Consider the following 17,039-nt stretch of genomic DNA (forward strand, 5'->3'; position numbering starts at 1 on the left):
GGGCAGCGGGGGGGGTCGGGCTCTGCGGGCAGGGAACAGGGACAGGAGGAGAGGGAACGGCCTCAGGCTGGGCCAGGGGAGGTTTAGATTGGGTATTGGGGAATATTTCTTTGCTGAAAGGGCTGTCCAGCCCTGGCACAGCTGCCCAGGGAAGTGGTGAAGTGCCAGTCCCTGCAGGGATTTAAAAGCCATGTGGATGTAGCACCTGCGGACACGGGTTAGGGGTGGCCCTGGCCACTCTGGGGGAACAGGTGGACACAATGACCTTAGAGGGCTCTTCCAAATGGAATGATTCTGTGATCCTGAGGTACTGAAACACTCCAGGCACCACATGATGCCGTGGAGAGGAGCAAATGCCTTGCTGGAGTGTGTCTGCACAGGGGTGCAGCCAGAGCTGGGGTCTCCTGGCAGTGCTCCGAGCTGGCCAGGCCTGAGAACGCCCCAGCCCAGCCCTGAGTGTCAGCCCTCGGCTGTGCTGATGTTCTCAGTGACTGGGCAAGTTCTGAATTTTCCCATTGCTGGGTCTGGCTTTGCAGCATGTAGCTGTAAGCCCTCCTGGTTCCCCACCTGCAGGCAGACCTGGCAAACCTGTACCTGAAGGCTGGGCTGAAGAGCGTGGGCTCCGTGTTCCTGCTGGGCGACGCGCCGGTGGGGGGCGGGCGCTGGTGCTGGTGAACGACTTCCTGGCATCAGGTACAGCCCTCGTGCTCTGCTTTCTCCTCTCCCCCTCTCCAGTGGAGTTTTGCTCCTGGTAGCACCTGGAATTTTGGAATAGACAGAGGGGCAAAGGATGAAATGAGCTGGAAGTTGCATGGGTGGAGCGCTCGAGTAAAAGCGGTGCCCGGGCCTCCCTGGGGAGGGACACTCCATCAGCTGGGACATTTCTTGTCTTTCCCTTGTGTCTTGTACCTGTTTTTCCATATGTCTTGGGATTCTGCACATAGCTGCTAAGGGACAAGTCTGCTGGGATATTGTAGCTGGGGACAGAGCCAAAGGAATGTATCACAGGTGAGGAGTTTCACCGGGGGATCTCGTGCATCCACCTCTTGAATTAAGGTTGTTTCTGTACACTGGGTGTGACTGGAGTATCTGCGAGCTGGAGGATGAAGCAAAGCCACGGGGTGGCTGTGTCAGTGTGTGTCACCTGGCTGCTTATCCCATGCCAGTCCCTTCCCTGTTGTTTTTCCAGACGCATTGGGGTTTTTGAGTTGCTGCTCACCCAAAGCATTGCAAGGCACTCGGTGTCCGTGCCAGCGCTCTGTTTTGTGGTGTGTGCGGATGAGCATCCCTGTGTGCTGCGGTTCCCAAGCCCCTGGGGGTGCAGGCTGTGTCACCAGGACCACGGAGGACACCTGGAGTGGGCATGTCCCCATTTTCCCTGGCAGATCCCTGCCACTGCCTCCCTGCCACTCTCTGCCTTGTGAATCAGGTGGGGAAGGCACCAGCTGGGTCAGGTCCCTGCAGGGATGGGGAGAGGTGAGGAATCAGCAGCACAACTGTTTGTGAGTAGCTCCAGAGGTGTGGCTGTACATTGGTGGCCAGATGGCTTCAGCAGCACACAAGCTCTGATGCTCTCCCATCTGAATCAGCTGTGATGATTTTGTAATCGGGAGCAAGGACAAGGTTTGATGTGGAGGGTGGGGAGGAGTTCCCACCAGCTCCTACATGTGGTGCAGATGCACAGACACCTGATAACTGAAGGTGAAGCTCAGGAGAGAGCTGAGGTTCTTCAGCCTGGAGAAGAGAAGCTCTGGGGAGACCTCAGAGCCCCTTGGAGCCTAAAGGGGCTCCAAGAGAGCTGGAGAGGGACTTGGGACAAGGGTCTGAAGTGACAGGATGAGAGACAATCCTTCCCTGTGAGGGTGGGAGGCCCTGGCACAGGGTGCCCAGAGGAGCTGTGGCTGCCCCTGGATCCCTGGAAGTGTCCAAGGCCAGGTTGGAGAGGGCTTGGAGCAACCTGGGATAGTGGAAGGTGTCTTTCTTACTTGTTTCTCTTGTTATCATCATCTAGAACAAAATATGTTCTAATCTTTTTGATAAATGAGCAGATTTCTGATGAGTGTATTTCCCTAAGTGATTCGTGCTCATATTGAAAGTATCTGACTCAGTAATGATGATTTTAATCAAATCAGAAGCCAGAAAGGAAGTGAATATGTGATAAATTAAGGAAACAATAATAAAAAAAAAGAAGTTGGTTGGGTGCATTTTTGGCAGTCAGCTGCTTAACTAGTAAATTTTAAAAGTTTCTACAAGATTTTTAACTTTTAAAATGTTTTGGGGATCTGAGAGTTATTTGGCCACTGCTGGAAATGGCCCTGAACAGCTGCAAAAACTTTTCATGTAATTAATGCATTTGCAAAACTACAATGATTTTTTATCACTTATGGCATATTAGGGATTTGAATGTTTCTTTTGTAATCTAATTAGATTGCAGAGCTAAAAAAAAAAAAGGGATTTTCTGTACTTTGACTCTATTCTATGTTCCCTTCCCTTGTGTTTCATAAGGATGTTTGCTCTCAGGGGTGTTTATTTTTCAGCACAATGACCTTCTGTGCCCCTTTGCTGCTTCTGGGGCCCGGGGGTGCCTGCTGCAGTGCTTTTACCTGAGGAAGGGACTTCCCTGAGCCCCTGGAGAGGGAGGCAGCAGCTTCCCTTTGCTCTAAGACTCCGATGACATCCAGACCCGTAAACCCAAATGTGTCCCCTTCTCCTAGGGGAAATCCCGGATCTCTTCCCTGATGATGAAGTGGAAAACATCATCAGCAGCATGAGGAATGAAGTCAGAGGCCGGGGGCTGGTGGACTCCAAGGAGAATTGCTGGAGGTTTTTCATCGAGCGCGTTCGGCGGCAGCTGAAGGTGAGGTGGAGCAGGAGGGGCTGGTGCCGAATGATTTCTTGCCTTTCTCCTTTTGTATATTCTCTGTGTTCTTTACACACACCTTTGTAGCCTATTATTGCATTAGTAGCTGGTCCCAGTACTTCTCCCAACTTTTTCCCTAGGCAGAAACACAAAACCCATTCCAGAGCCCCAAGCCCCAGGGGGTACAAGGCGCCTCTCCTATCTTGGTTCTTTTTGGGAGCCAAGGCCAAAAACAGCTCTTCGAGACACATTTTTGTGAACAAAGTTTAGTTTCCATCTGAGGGGGGAGGATTTAGAGAGGGGGGAAATTCTCTCACCTCTTAGGTCTCTAATTGGTGATTTTTGTCAAATATGCCAATTTGCTAAACTTACAGAACTCTATTCACCCCAGGTGGGGGTGGGCATTGTGTGGACATTTTCCATGTCTGCCCCTGGAGGCCTCCAATAAAGACCAGCCTTTCTGCTGCCTCCTGGACTAATATTATCTCCAAAGTGTGGTGTTTTATTTCCAGGTTCTTGAAGGCATCAGGGTTGGTGCTCCCCATCCACCCTGGTGCAGGTGTGTGGGGTGGAGATGCTCTGGGCTGCCCCGTGGGGAGGTTGGGCTGCAGCTCTCAGGGGTGTTTATTTTTCAGCACAATGACCTTCTGTGCCCCTTTGCTGCTTCTGGGGCCCGGGGGTGCCTGCTGCAGTGCTTTTACCTGAGGAAGGGACTTCCCTGAGCCCAGGGTTTGCTGCCTGGTGCTGGCATGAAGGTGCACTCAAGTGCCGGACACACCGTCTGTGTCATCACCCGGGGGCCTTTAGACAACACAAGTGATCCAGCACAGAGGCTGCTGTAGCTGGTGGGGTGGGATCCTCCCTGGGAAGGGGCTGCTGGAGCCCGAGGTGGGCTGCAGGGGCAGATCCCAGCCCTGCTCCTCCTTCCCTGCCCTCGTGTGCCCCGCAGGTCGCGCTGTGCCTGTCCCCCGTGGGCCCCAAGCTGCGCCTCCGCAGCCGCAGGTTCCCGGCCCTGGTCAGCTGCACCACCCTCGACTGCTTCCAGCCGTGGCCCCGGGAGGCCCTGGAGTCCGTCAGCCTCCGCTTCCTGCGGGACATGGACACCCTGCAGGTGAGCAGCCAGCACGGTTCCTGCCAGGGGACCCTGGGGACAGGGCTGGCCACAGCCAGGAGTGGCTCCGTGTCTCACACCAGGTGGGCACTGCTGAAAGGAGGGTGAGGTTGCCCTCCAATGTGAGAGATTGGTTACGTGAAAAGGGACATATAGATTCGGGGTATACAGATTCTTTGCAGCTTACTGATCTGAGAGGCTGGCTATGTGAGAACGGGCACATAGGCCCTTGCAGCTAGCTGAGCAAGGTCTCATAAGACAATGCACCACAGATCCTGTGCAACAACTGAAGTTACAGAATATTACATGTATCTTGCTCAGTAACTGAACCACCATTGAGCCTTACTGCTGAACTATGGGTTTATTTGCAGAGCCAGCAAGGTTAGGTTTTGGCAGTATAAACAATAGACATCTGTGGTTAGAAGGCCAGGGAAAAAAGCAGAACTGCTGACCACGAAAGGGGGTCTAAGGAGGGGTTTAGAATCAGCTTAATCGACGTGAACCACTTAGAATGCGCCATTACGAATATGCATAAAGCTTATTATTGTTAGTATATAAGGAGTTCTGGTACAATCAATAAATCGGATTCCAGCTGATCGCTCATATTGAGCGTCTGGGTTTCCCCTCTATCGCGACACTCCAACACATCCAGGACAGACACACAGCTGGTGTCTGTCCATCACTGGTAGCACTGAAGTGCGTTGAACTCAACCAAACCATCCTTGAGGCACGTTCCAAGTTTTTTGGAGAGGGTTGTGGAGCTTGGCAGCAGAGCCACGGGCCCCACGCTCCTGTGTGCCTGGTGTGTTACTGGGTGCTGGTGGCACTGCCAGGGAAAGGACGGCTCTGCCAGCACAGAGGGAGCCCCAAACACCCACAGAAAATAATCTGCTGCTCCTGAGCACTGCAAGGAACACACACGCTCTGCTCTCCCCACTTGAGTCTGAGCCTCTGGAATTCTCAAGGGCAAAAATAGGTCAAGTTCCCAGTGCTGACAACCTGCTATTAGAATAGAGATTCGTTTCTGTTTATTTAGTTTGTCTGGGCAGGATTTAGGAAGAATAAAGTCTACAATGTTTCTTTTTAGGAGTGTGCACTTTTCCCATTTGTACAGAAGAAAAGCCCAAATGTATACTTATAAGAGCTGTTATTTTGTAGAGAAATTGCTTGGAATAAGATAATGTGTGAGATAAAAAGATATCAAAAGAGGTATAAAGTACACGAGCAACAAAGTTATTTTAGAGATAACAGTGAAAAGGGATCAGCTGAGGTGTTACATCCCGGATTGTGCTGCAGCAGAATGAAAAGTTACCAAATTCCTTTCTATTCAGCACAGACCTGCGTTATATATAGTTTTCTATTTAAAACAACTTCTCCTCATCTCCCCATCTTCTCTTTAGGATTCAGTGAAAGATTCAATAAGCAAATTCATGGCCCACGTCCACATCAGTGTCAACGAGATGTCCCGGCTGTACCTGAGCAACGAGCGCCGCTACAACTACACCACCCCCAAGTCCTTCCTGGAGCAAATCAAACTCTACCAGAACCTGCTGCTGAAGAAGGACAAGGATTTAAAGGCAAAAATGGAGCGGCTGGAGAATGGCCTGGAGAAGCTCAAGAGGACTTCTGCACAGGTCAGAACCCCTTGGGGTTGGTTTTCCTTGTTTCTCTTGTCTGATTCGAGGGAGAATTTTACAGGGAAAAAAAATTCTGCTGGATCCTGGCTCTAGTCTGGGCTTGAGCTGGGTTTTTGGAGGAGCAGAAGTGATGTTCTGTGCTGGAAAGGAGAATGCAGAGGTGTGTGTCCAGTCTCTGCTGTTTGGGGGTAACTGAAAGATTTCAGTAAATAAAATGAGACTGGGATCCAGCTGACTCTGCCATCCTCTTCTAGTGGTTAAATTTCAGCTGGGGTGATGAAACAGCTTAGGAAATACAGGATAGTCAGTGATTTTTGGAGCTGCATCCAGGAAATCTACAATAACTTCAGCAAGACTCTTTCAAACTAAATAGTGCATGCTGTTAAAATGAGGCTGATGTTCACTTCTCCTTCCATTATGCTATCCATCTTTAAAGAAAGCTAATACATGTCTGAAGTGCACATTAGTCATCCCAAAATCCCCCTGCTAAAGACTCACACTGGCACTCTCCTCTGGCAATGACTGGAAGTTGTTCTGGGTATTTCCCAAACCTCTCTGCAGTGACACCTACGTCTGTTGCTGCACTCCCATTTTTCTCTCCATTTCATATCCTATTAACTCTCACAGATGTTTGCTTGCAAAGCTTCTACGGTGGCAAATGGGGCTGTCCTGAAGCTGCTCTGGAGGAGTGCAGGGGGGTTGGTGAGAATGAAGGACTGGCAGGTCCATCCCCTTCCACACACCCGCTCTGGGTAGCGCTGGGGACATCAGTCACGTCTGTCACGCTCCAGGGGACACGCGCCTGCCTGGGCTGATGGATGGGCTGAGCTGGTGCCTCTCAGCGCTGATATCTCCATCTCCCTTCAAACAGCCTCTGCTCACAGAGCAGGGCACAGGAGGGCTGAGCACATGCCACGTCCTGTGCAGGTTTTAGCATCTCCTTTGTAGGGAAGGGGTAGCAGAGAGCGCTGGTGGTACCCACCAGAGCGACCAGGCCGTGCCCTCAGTGCTCACCTCACCTCACCTCACCTCACCACTGAAACTGCAGGAAAAATGAAACCCCTCCAACAATATTTTTAGTGTTAGAGAATCAAGGCATTCCTTTATTCTGGCCAGGATGTGCAACCAAAATCGTTTCACCCACACATAGCCCAGGTGTGCAGAGAAAATCCTTCCATGACACATGGATTTGACCACAAATTTTTCACAAACTTTATACAGTCAAAACCCAGAGAGATTCATTGGTTCAGTGTTCATTGGTCCCAAGTTACAGAGTTCTTTGTATTTGGTTTCCTGTTGGTTACAGATCTCTTCACCTCTGATGCTAATTAGGTCCTCATTCCTTGGTTCTCTTATCTCTCTTTTCCCAGTCCAGGTGTCTCTGACCATGCCAGGGGTGATGTTTGGGGTTGATGTTCATTAATGGCTGTTGACAGTCATTGTATTTTGTGTATCTTCTGTGCTACTCCCAGTCTGTTGAGATGTTGAGTTCATCAGGCCTTGCCTGGTGGAGCAATGCCCTGGAAAGAAACTTCAATTCCCTTTCCTTGGGGTGAACTAACCTGACTGAAGTTATAAAATCAAAAATTTGAAACTTGGTATATTTTCCAACAACCTGACCTCACCTGACCTCACCTCACCCATGCAGGCAATAGTTCTGATGGACCTGTGGGGTGCTGCTGTTTTTTGAGGAGTCCCCAGTGGTGGATAAGATGGATTAAGTTTATTTTTTGGGAGCAGCTGATATGAAACGAATCTTTTGAGAACAAGTCCCCGGGTCTGTTGTGACTCATGGGAACCCTTCTGCATTCTTCAGGCTTCTCTTCAGTGGCTGCTGTGTGGGCAGGGCTCACTGATGAGCCACAAAGCAGTGGTGGAGGACTTGGAGGCAATGGGAAGGATGGGAAAATCAAATCACAACAAAGGTGAAAGAGCACAATGTTTGTGTCTGGTTGGGGTGAGGCTGGGGTGAGAGGTGCCTCCTTGTGCAGGTAATTAAGATGCAGAGCAGTGAGGACAAATATGTCAAATTCGAGTTTAAAATTAGCACTGGGGGCCTAAAATTAAACACCTAAATTACCAGATGTGCGCAACAGTCAAATCTGCTGTTGATTTGAAAGCAGAGTGTGGATGTTTGTCAGGACTGGAAATCACACCAGCATGTTCAATCTTGAATATGGATTTAAAAGGTTGAACTTTGCATTCACCCGTGGAAATGCTTAGTCTTGGGGCTGAGGAAGTGATGAGTCCTCTCTCTCTCTCTCTCAGGTGTGTCATCTGCAGGTTGTGCTTGGGAGTGATGTGCTGGGGGTGGAGGGGCATTTTCAAAGCAAAAGTGGAGGATTTTGATCCTTGGGTGTCACCTGGCTGTGTCTCAGCTCTGAGGACTGGCGCTCAGCACTGGTGTTCTCCAGGGCCCTGCTGCTTGGTACCATGACAAGTTAATTATGAGCTTTGTGTGTTTCTGTGGGCTCAAAGTGGCCTCAGCACGAGGGGCTGTGGGGCCAGGAGCTGCAGGTATTTTTGACTTTGCTGTTCCAGTTTCAAAAGAACCTCTCTGCCTCCTTTTACTGTGGTCCCCTCTACCCTTTTTTTGTCCTTTGGAGATTCGGACACCTTGATGCTGTTGACCAACCTTCCTCCTCCAGCAATGTTTCCCATCAGCTCATAACCATCTCTCCCTGCAGACAGAAGCATCCTCAGCACTCAGGGGAGCTGAAGCCTCCTTCCTATTAGGACATAATGGATTGGGAAGACGTGTGGGATGAGTCATTTGTTTTTCAGAGTGCTGTGTGCCACCAAGAGGTCAGCGCCCATTGCTGAGTAATTCTGAGGATGGCTTTGGTTAATATTGCATCACTGGATTCCAGATTCGAGCCTGGCTGGTGCTATCAATTAATCGCCGACCTTTTGATGTATTTTGTGTTCTTGAAACAAGGCAGGGACAATCAGATAAAATGAGTCTTCTGGGAGCCTGCCCTCCAGGTTTTCTTCTCTTTAATAATTTTTCTCATGCTGTTCTGATCGTAGGCAAGGGCTTCTCCCTTCCTTTCCCTGATGAAGTCACAGCACATTACCCTTGAATTTCTCATTTGCTTTGCTCTTTCGCTTTCCACCTCACATTACTAATTGCTTATCAGATTGTTCTGCACTCAGGAAGCTGCTCACAGGTTTCTCATGGAATCACAGAATCCAGAATGGTTTGAGTTGTAAGGGACCTCAAAGTTCATCTCATTCCACCCCCTGCCATGGCAGGGACACCTCCCACTGTCCCAGGCTGCTCCAAGCCCCAATGTCCAGCCTGGCCTTGGGCACTGCCAGGGATCCAGGGGCAGCCCCAGCTGCTCTGGGCACCCTGTGCCAGGGCCTGCCCACCCTCACAGGGAAGGATTTCTTCCTGATATCCCATCTAACCCTGCCCTCCTTCAGTTTGAAGCCATTCCCTTTTGTCCTGTCACTGCAGGCCCTTGCAAATAGTCCCTCTCCTTCGTCCTTGCTTTTTTAAAATCCTGACAATGTCTGCAGTCATTTCCCCTCCCATTGCTGCATGTGCTCAGCAGGGCATTGTCTGTTCCCCTGGGCTGAGCTTACCCTGCTCTTTGTGGTGCTGTTGAGTGCCCATGGATTCTAATCCCCTGCTTGTTTTGTGCTGCTCATGTAAACCCCAGGAGCTCCCGTTTGTGTGAGTATCCAGCACACAAAGGCTGATTTCTGGGCAGAAGGTCACAGCCATATCTGCCATCAGCAGAGCCCACTTCAATTTCCTGCAGCCCCTGAGACGTGGAGCTGAACAAGGAGCTGCCGCTGGGTTTGTCACACGAGGGGATTATGTGCTCACGTGAGCCCAGATTTACAGCTGTGCCTTTGTCCTGGTGAGAGCAGTCCCACAGTGCCAGGCAGCAGGGGATGATGATGGATGGAGGGCATGTGGAGAGCCCTGAAAAACTGCTCTCCACGTGAAGCCGATGCCAAATGTCAACAGCTTCAGTTTGTGGATTGCAGCCTGTGCTCTCCCTTCTGGTATAGCCAAAACGAGTGTCTGGCTTCCCTTCCTGTAAGGATTTTTGTGTGGGTAAAGATGTGCCCCAGGAGCTCTGAGTGAACCTTTATGAGCCTGATATCAGGCAGCAAAAGCCTCTGTGGTCTGCCCAGAGTCTGGGTAAATTCACTGAAACGGGGATTTTAGCAGGAGGTTTTCTGCCTGCAGGTGAGAGCCTGTGTGAGCTTCCCCTTGGGCAAACGCTGCTGAGGGCTCCTGCTGTGAGCAGGGTGTGAGGAGCTGCCACCACGGCCCTGCTGGTGGCCTCCTGGCTGCCATCTCAAGGGGACATCCCTTCTCAAGCCCATCTGACATCACATTTAAAGCCCCTTGACCCTCAGAGCTCTGCCAAGGGCTGGAGCTGTCAGCAGATCCCAACTGCAATCTTCCTGGGGAGAAAAATGGTGTTAGGAAGGAATTGTTCCCTGGGAGGGTGGGCAGGCCCTGGCACAGGGTGCCCAGAGCAGCTGGGGCTGCCCCTGGATCCCTGGCAGTGCCCAAGGCCAGACTGGGCCAGAGTGGACATTGGGGCTTGGAGCAGCCTGGGACAGTGGGAGGTGTCCCTGCCATGGCAGGGGTGGAGCTGGATGGGATTTAATGTCCCTTCCCGTCCAAACCATTCCATGGTTCTGTGATTCCTGCCACAAGCCTGCAGCACCAATGGTTTCAGAGCAGGTGCTGCCCCTGCCCTGTGCCTGGGGCCCAGGCTGCAGGGGTGGGAGGGTCAGGGTGTGCCGGGGTGAGCAGGAGGCTCGGGGAGTTCCTGGGGCACAGGTCCTGCTCCAAACCTCCGTGTGCCTGGGTTTGCTGGTGGCAAGGCTGAGAGGCTCAAGTGTGGCTGAATTGCAGCCCTTGTCACCTCCCCAAGGCACAGCACCTGCACACCTCTGTCCGGGGGGATGTGACATCAGAGCTCGTGCACAAAGCTGAGGGTTTTGGCTTTACAGTGACAGAAGCTCCCTGCACGTGCCTGGTGTGTGATGGGGCTCCTGGGCTGTATGAAATCATCCCAAGGATATCTGAAATATGCCTCCTCCTCCTTCCCACTGGATCCTGCCCACAGCAGTGTCCGTGTTGCCTTGGTCCCTCTGTCCGGGAGCAGGGCTGGGTCAGCTCCCAGAGCTGTGCATCCTGCTGGAGCTGGGCTCTGATGGGCTCCTCACTGCTTCCAGCCTGCTCTGCCATGTGGACCATGTGTCCCACGAGCAAAGGGAGCAGCAGGCTCTTGCCAGCGGCCAGAAATGCTCCCCTGTGCTGCCAGGACTCTGCCTGACAGCCAGGCCCTCCCTGCCCTTGGGTCCTGCTGCAGGGTGAGCCCGTGCTGGGCACTGAGGAGCAGGCAGGGCAGCCCAGCTCCCACACACGTCTCTGCCCTGCAGGTGGATGAGCTGAAGGCCAAGTTGGCAGCCCAGGAGGTGGAGCTGAAGCAGAAGAACGAGGATGCTGACAAGCTGATCCAGGTGGTGGGTGTGGAGACAGAGAAGGTGAGCAGGAAGAAGGCGGTGGCCGATGAGGAGGAGCAGAAGGTGGCCCTCATTGCCCAGGAGGTCGAGCAGAAGCAGAAGGACTGTGAAGAGGACCTGGCCAAGGCTGAGCCTGCCCTGGCAGCTGCCCAGGCTGCTCTCAACACCCTCAACAAGGTAGGGTGAGGATTCCCATGGGAACCCAGTGTTTTTCCTCTGCACTGGGGTAGAGGGGCTGTGTCATCTGATGGCACAAGTTCTGGGCATTGTACTGTCCCTCCTCCAGCTTCCTCCCTGCTGGTGCAGAAGTGTTTAAAAAAAGATTGGATGTGGCACTCAGTGCCATGGTTTAGTTGACAAGGTGGTGTTGGGTCATAGGTTGGACTTGATGATCTCAAAGGTCTTTTCCAACCTGGTTAATTCTGTGATTCTGGGGTTCCTGGTGGAACTCAGACCACCCACGAGGCTGGACCACTCATTGCCATGGAGAGGAGCAGGCAAAGCTGGTCCGAAGGAAGATGCCATTGGGAAAATGTGTAATCAGGAGATAAGCATTGCTCTGATTGCAGGAGATTGGTTTTGGGAAGACTTTTTGCACCTTGGAAGGTTTGTCCTTCAAGCATGCTCCCGGGGTTCCCCTTTGGAGCCCGAGACTTTGAGATGTGGCACTCAGTGCCATGGTTTAGTCGATGAGGAGGTTTTAGGTCATAGGTTGGACTTGATGATCTCAAAGGTCTTTTCCAACCTGGTCCATTCTGTGATTCTGTGATGTGCCTGAGAGATGGACCTGCAATTTGCTTTGGTCTGCAGTTCATGCAGTGTCCTGGGGCAGCAGCAGCTGGAAAACCCACAGTCACAGCAAGGCCTCAAAACATGGCTCCGTCACAGCCCTGCTGGGGGACAGGAAAGCACCTTGGAGTCATCCAGAACAGGGTTTCTGTTGGATTAGCCTTTGGGAAGGAGGTAGCTGTGCTGCAGACACGTGTGCTCTGGGTTTCCTTCACGGGAGGGAAAGGATTGTGCTAGAGGAAAATGTTTGTCTCTCCATTAGTTCCAGTTTTGTGCTGGAGCTGTGGAATCTCTCATTAGGCAAAGATGGGGAAAATGCTGGGATTTTCTCCAGGGAGCTGTAAAGCAGCAGTAGCAGAGCAGTGGAAGCCACAGTCTCCTTTACCTGCTGACTGGGAATGTGTCAGAGAGCCCGACCTGCTCGCTGACATGAATGATCAACAATGTTTGTATGTGTTTGTACAGCTTCTTCCCAACTATCTCAGTCATCTTCCTTGGGCTGCAGGGTTATTTGCAACATTAATAAGGAAAACAGTGAGAAAAGCTGTTGTAGAATCCAGTAATAAATCCATACAGTCAGTGAGGGTGTGGATGCATGGACATCTCTGTGACACTGCAAAAGGAGAGCAGCCATGGCCACTGGGACATGTCCAGGCTGTTTCCTCCTTATCAGCTGCACCTTGAACCCACCTTGATTTCTGCTCCTGTGTTTGTGCTGGATTATCCTTCTGATGCTTTAAATACTCCTTTTGGTGCCTCCAGAACCCTCTGTAACCACACTGCTCTCAGGACAGCTGGCCCTGCTCAGCCTTGGCAGGGTTAATTCTCTCTGTGTTCCTGACAGTTTAAAGTTTCCTTTTCCTTTTCGTTTTCCTTTTCCGTGGGCTGGCTCAGCCTGGCTTTGGCTGTGTGGGTGGGACCTACTGCAGCCCCTCTGTCACCTGCTGTAATGCCTTTTGCGGGGGCTGGTGGCAGTGAGAGTGACTGAGGCCAACTGAGAAGCTATTTAAAGTGTTATGGAGAGATAAGTCCGTACATATATGAGATAATTACAAATATATAGAAGATAACTGAGGTCATTATTACATGGATCATGATGAATGGCATGTGGGTTGTGACAGACCCAGTGCAGAGCACCTGCAAAATAAAAATCTGCAAAGCCAGATGTGATAGTGAGTTTGAAGAGTTGGGAAATCAGGAGTTAGAGACAAAAATGCCCTTTTGGCTCCTCCAGTGCAGTTTGGCTGCTTGCCCTGTGAGGGTGCCTGGGCTCCTTCTCAGCTGCTGCTTTCCCTGAACCCTGAGGGCTGCAGGATGTGGGAATCAGAGGATGACTTTGGCATTGGCATCTCAGCTGGGGTAGGAGGGAGCATGAAGGGAAGCTCTGAAGGTTGTTTTAGAGGGCCTGGGGGTTATTCCTATCGGTTTCATTCTTATTTATCCCAATCTTCTGAGAGGGCATAAAGCTTCCTGCTCCCCCAGGAGTGTGGGGAGGAGCAGTGTGCTGTGCTGGCCCCAGGTGGGATGTCAGGAGCACGGAATGGAGCAGCTGTGCTGCAAACAGGCAGAGCAGTGATCTAAAGGGAGCACTGCTGGGGCCGAGAGGAGCCCAATTTATCAGATTGATAGCCTGGGAGCCTGACTCTATTAGTGGCAGAGTGAAAAGAAAGCCCATTTTTTTTTATCTAACAACCTTGTTTTCCCCTTTTCAGACCAATCTGACGGAGCTGAGGTCCTTTGGGTCACCTCCTTCTGCTGTCAGCAACGTCACCGCAGCCGTGATGGTGCTGACGGCCCCAGCAGGGAGGATACCCAAGGACAGGAGCTGGAAAGCAGCCAGAGTGGCCATGGCCAGGGTAGACAGCTTCCTGGACTCCTTGATCAAGTTCAACAAGGAGAACATCCACGAGAACTGCCTCAAAGCCCTGCAGCCCTATTTGCAAGACCCCAAGTTCAACCCCGAGTTCGTGGCCACCAAGTCGTCAGCGGCGGCCGGGCTGTGCTCGTGGGTGCTGAACATCGTGCGCTTCCACCGCATGTTCTGCGAGGTGCAGCCCAAGAGGCAGGCACTGGACAGGGCCAACGCCGAGCTGGCAGCAGCCCAGGACAAGCTGGCCACTGTCAAGGCCAAAATCGCCGTGAGTGCCCTTGGGGGGACCCATCCTGCTTGTCCCTGCCTGGGGGAATCCTCTCCTTCGGGCAGAGCTCAGCGCTTGTGTCCTTAAGCAGGGGTGGGAATCCAAAGGTTTGGGGGGTTGTAGGGTTTTCTCTCCCTGCTGGTGCACTGGCAGCCCCAAAATCCAGCCCTGTGCTGGGCTGAGCCCCCAGCGTGGGCAGCAGGGGAGGGGAAAGGGGGGGTTCTGCCCCTCTGCCCCTGTGCTCAGGTGAGACCCCACCTGCAGAGCTGCCCCAGGCCCTGCACAGGAGGGGCCTGGAGCTGCTGGAGAGAGTCCAGAGGAGGCACCAGGATGAGCAGAGGGATGGAGCAGCTCTGCTCTGAAGCCAGGCTGGGAGAGCTGGGGGTGCTCACCTGGACAAGAGAAGGCTCCAGGGAGAGCTCAGAGCCCCTTGCAGGGCCTAAGGGGGCTCCAGGAGAGCTGGAGAGGGACTGGAGACAAGGCATGGAGGGACAGGACAAAGGACAATGGCTTCAAATTGAAAGAGGGGAAATTGAGGTTAGATATAGGGAAGAAATTGTTCCCTGGGAGGGTGGGGAGGCCCTGGCACAGGGTGCCCAGAGCAGCTGTGGCTGCCCCTGCATCCCAAGGCCAGGCTGGACAGGGCTTGGAGCAGCCTGGGACAGTGGGAGGTGTCCCTGCCCATGGCAGGGGGGGGAACAAGATGATGTTTAAGGTCCCTTCCAACGCAAACCATTCTGTGATTCTGTGACAGTATATTGCTGCTTTCATTTCCTCTGTTCTTCTCCAGCCTTGCTTGCACCTGAAGAGGAAGGTTAAATATGAATCCTTATTAGTCCCACCTAATTTTTTAAATTTTACCTCTACTCCTAGGTCCTCAGAAATCCCATCATCTCACACCAGTGTGTTCCTAGTGTGCTGCACAGGGCGGGGGACAGGGGCTGGAGGCTGATTCAGTGCTGGGAGCACAGAGCTGGGCTGGCTCCACACCCAGGCTCTGGTTTTGCAGGAGCCTCATTTGTCACGGCACAGCTCCCTCACAACACACCATGGATGTTATTTGGATTTTTGCTCCTTTTAAAAAAAAAGTTTAAAAAAATCTCTGAATAGAAGAAATTCCAGCCTGATTGAAAATGCATTTCCACGGAGGGTAGAGTGAGGCCTTTATCGTTTTCCTTCAGAAAATTATCTCTATGTGAAAACACATCCTGCTTTATCCTGCTTTTCTCCCTGCTCCCTCCCAGCACGATACCTGCTAAGAACAGGCTGTGGGAAGCAGCTGCTCCAGAACCTGCCTGGTTTTAGGGTGCTTTGGGATCTCTCTTTGGGAGTGGGATCCCTTTCTGTGACCCACAGCAGGGGCAGGGTCCCAGTGAGTGACCAAGGGGCAGCAGGTCCCTCTGCTCCCCTCACCCCTTCCACCAGCACATCACCCTGTTAGAAAACACATTGCTCTTTTGATGTTTCCAAGGGCTTATCGTTTCTTAAAATGCTTACTACACTTTTTAACTAAAAATACAAAAAACTGGTGCTGAGCTCCTGCTGCAGATGAAAGGAGGCACCTGGAGCAGGGCTGGATTTAGAGGGCTTTGGTGTCCAATTCTCCCACCTCAGATGTGCCATACAGTGCTGGGGAACTTTTTTCATCCCTTTATGCTTCTCTTTTCTAAAGCTTTTTATTCCTGAGTTTTTTTGTTGTTTTTTTTTTTTTTTTTTAAGGAGTGGGATTTTATTAAAGAAAATTGCAATATTTGGAGAGATTACTGGTGCTCCTCTGGCATGCACTGACAAACCTGCCTGGTTTAGGGGCCTTCTCCTCTCTGCAGATGGGGAATGATGCAGGGTAGCGTGGGAGGGATGTGGAGGTATATCCTTACTTATCTGGGATATCTTGGAGAGCTTCACTGCTGTGTGGTGATTCATACCTGCTCACAGCTGGGCCCCAAGCTGCCACATACTCATTTGTAGTAATAAATGAGAACATTCTGAATGTCCAAAACATTAAGGACTTTCTGTCTTCTTTGCCTGCCTGGGAATTCAGTGCTCTGCCCCTGGGGGCTGATGGAGGTGGAGGCTGTTCACAGCACACAGCTGTATTTGTGTGCCCCTGGTGGGGCCCTGCTCTGTCCTGCAGCCCAGATCCAAGTACATATTCTATAGATCCTCAATTATCACATCCTGCTTCTATAGTGGAATATCATCTATACGAGCCTTTGTAGGCTCACAGATCCAAATGCACACGGGGACAGAAACTTTTGGTGTTACTGTTCCAAGGCAGGTCAAGGAGAGGCTGCTTTGTGTTTGCCAGTATCCAGGAGAGCTGCAGAGATCTCTAATATAATCCTTTTTCATTTTTTGGGTTTGTTTCGAGCGTGTAGCTCGGTGTTAAAGTGATTTACAAGCAGTTTAGCCTTAAGCAGTCTGCACTGGGTGCAGATAAAATCAATTATTACTTCTCTTATCAGAAGTGAAATGCTCCAAGTGCTTGTGGGAGCTGTTGGCTTGGTTTAGATCCGAGTGTGAGCAGCTCTGTCCAAGCAAAGGGCTCTCCAGCTTTTTCTGCAGCTGCTTTGGTCTCTTCCTGCCCCTCCCAGCCCAGTGACCTGCAGGGGACATGGCACCTGCTTGAGCCAGCTTGAAGAGCAGAACCATTTTATTGAATGACTTTTTATATTCCTTGCTGGAAGCAGCGTGAGGGCATAGCTTGGAGATGGTTCAGGCAGAACTGCAGGAGCCCCTTGGGGATTTGAGCAGGACTTGGGGAATCAGCAGAACCTCAAGGGCTGGTCAGAGACAAGGGGCTGTAGCATCAGGAAATACCAAATTTGGGTTCCTCAGCTGCCTGCTCGTTGCTCTGCCATAGCACTTGTCATCAGGGCTCAGCCAGAAACCCCAAATAAATCCATTTTGTGTGTCCTTTGCCTCTGCTCTGTGCCAAGGCTGTGAGTCCCAAGCAGTGGCACAGCCCAGCCCAGCGCTGCTCCGTGCTGGCTCCCCGTGCC

At 51.7% G+C, this 17,039-nt stretch overlaps 1 protein-coding gene across 1 annotated transcript in view; it reads left to right on the forward strand.

Moving 5' to 3' along the window:
* The window catches only part of DNAH9 (dynein axonemal heavy chain 9), a 135,002-nt gene that overhangs the window by 44,561 nt on the left and 73,402 nt on the right, over positions 1–17,039 (forward strand). Inside the window, exons 29-34 of the mRNA XM_017737716.1 lie at positions 537–693; positions 2,715–2,857; positions 3,810–3,971; positions 5,372–5,605; positions 11,027–11,287; positions 13,612–14,037. Coding sequence (XP_017593205.1) covers positions 537–693; positions 2,715–2,857; positions 3,810–3,971; positions 5,372–5,605; positions 11,027–11,287; positions 13,612–14,037 — 1,383 coding nt within the window. The remainder of the gene's footprint in view (positions 1–536; positions 694–2,714; positions 2,858–3,809; positions 3,972–5,371; positions 5,606–11,026; positions 11,288–13,611; positions 14,038–17,039) is intronic.

Source organism: Corvus brachyrhynchos, unplaced genomic scaffold, assembly GCF_000691975.1.
Source record: "Corvus brachyrhynchos isolate BGI_N302 unplaced genomic scaffold, ASM69197v1 scaffold236, whole genome shotgun sequence".
In the NCBI taxonomy this organism is placed as follows: Eukaryota; Metazoa; Chordata; class Aves; order Passeriformes; family Corvidae; genus Corvus; species Corvus brachyrhynchos.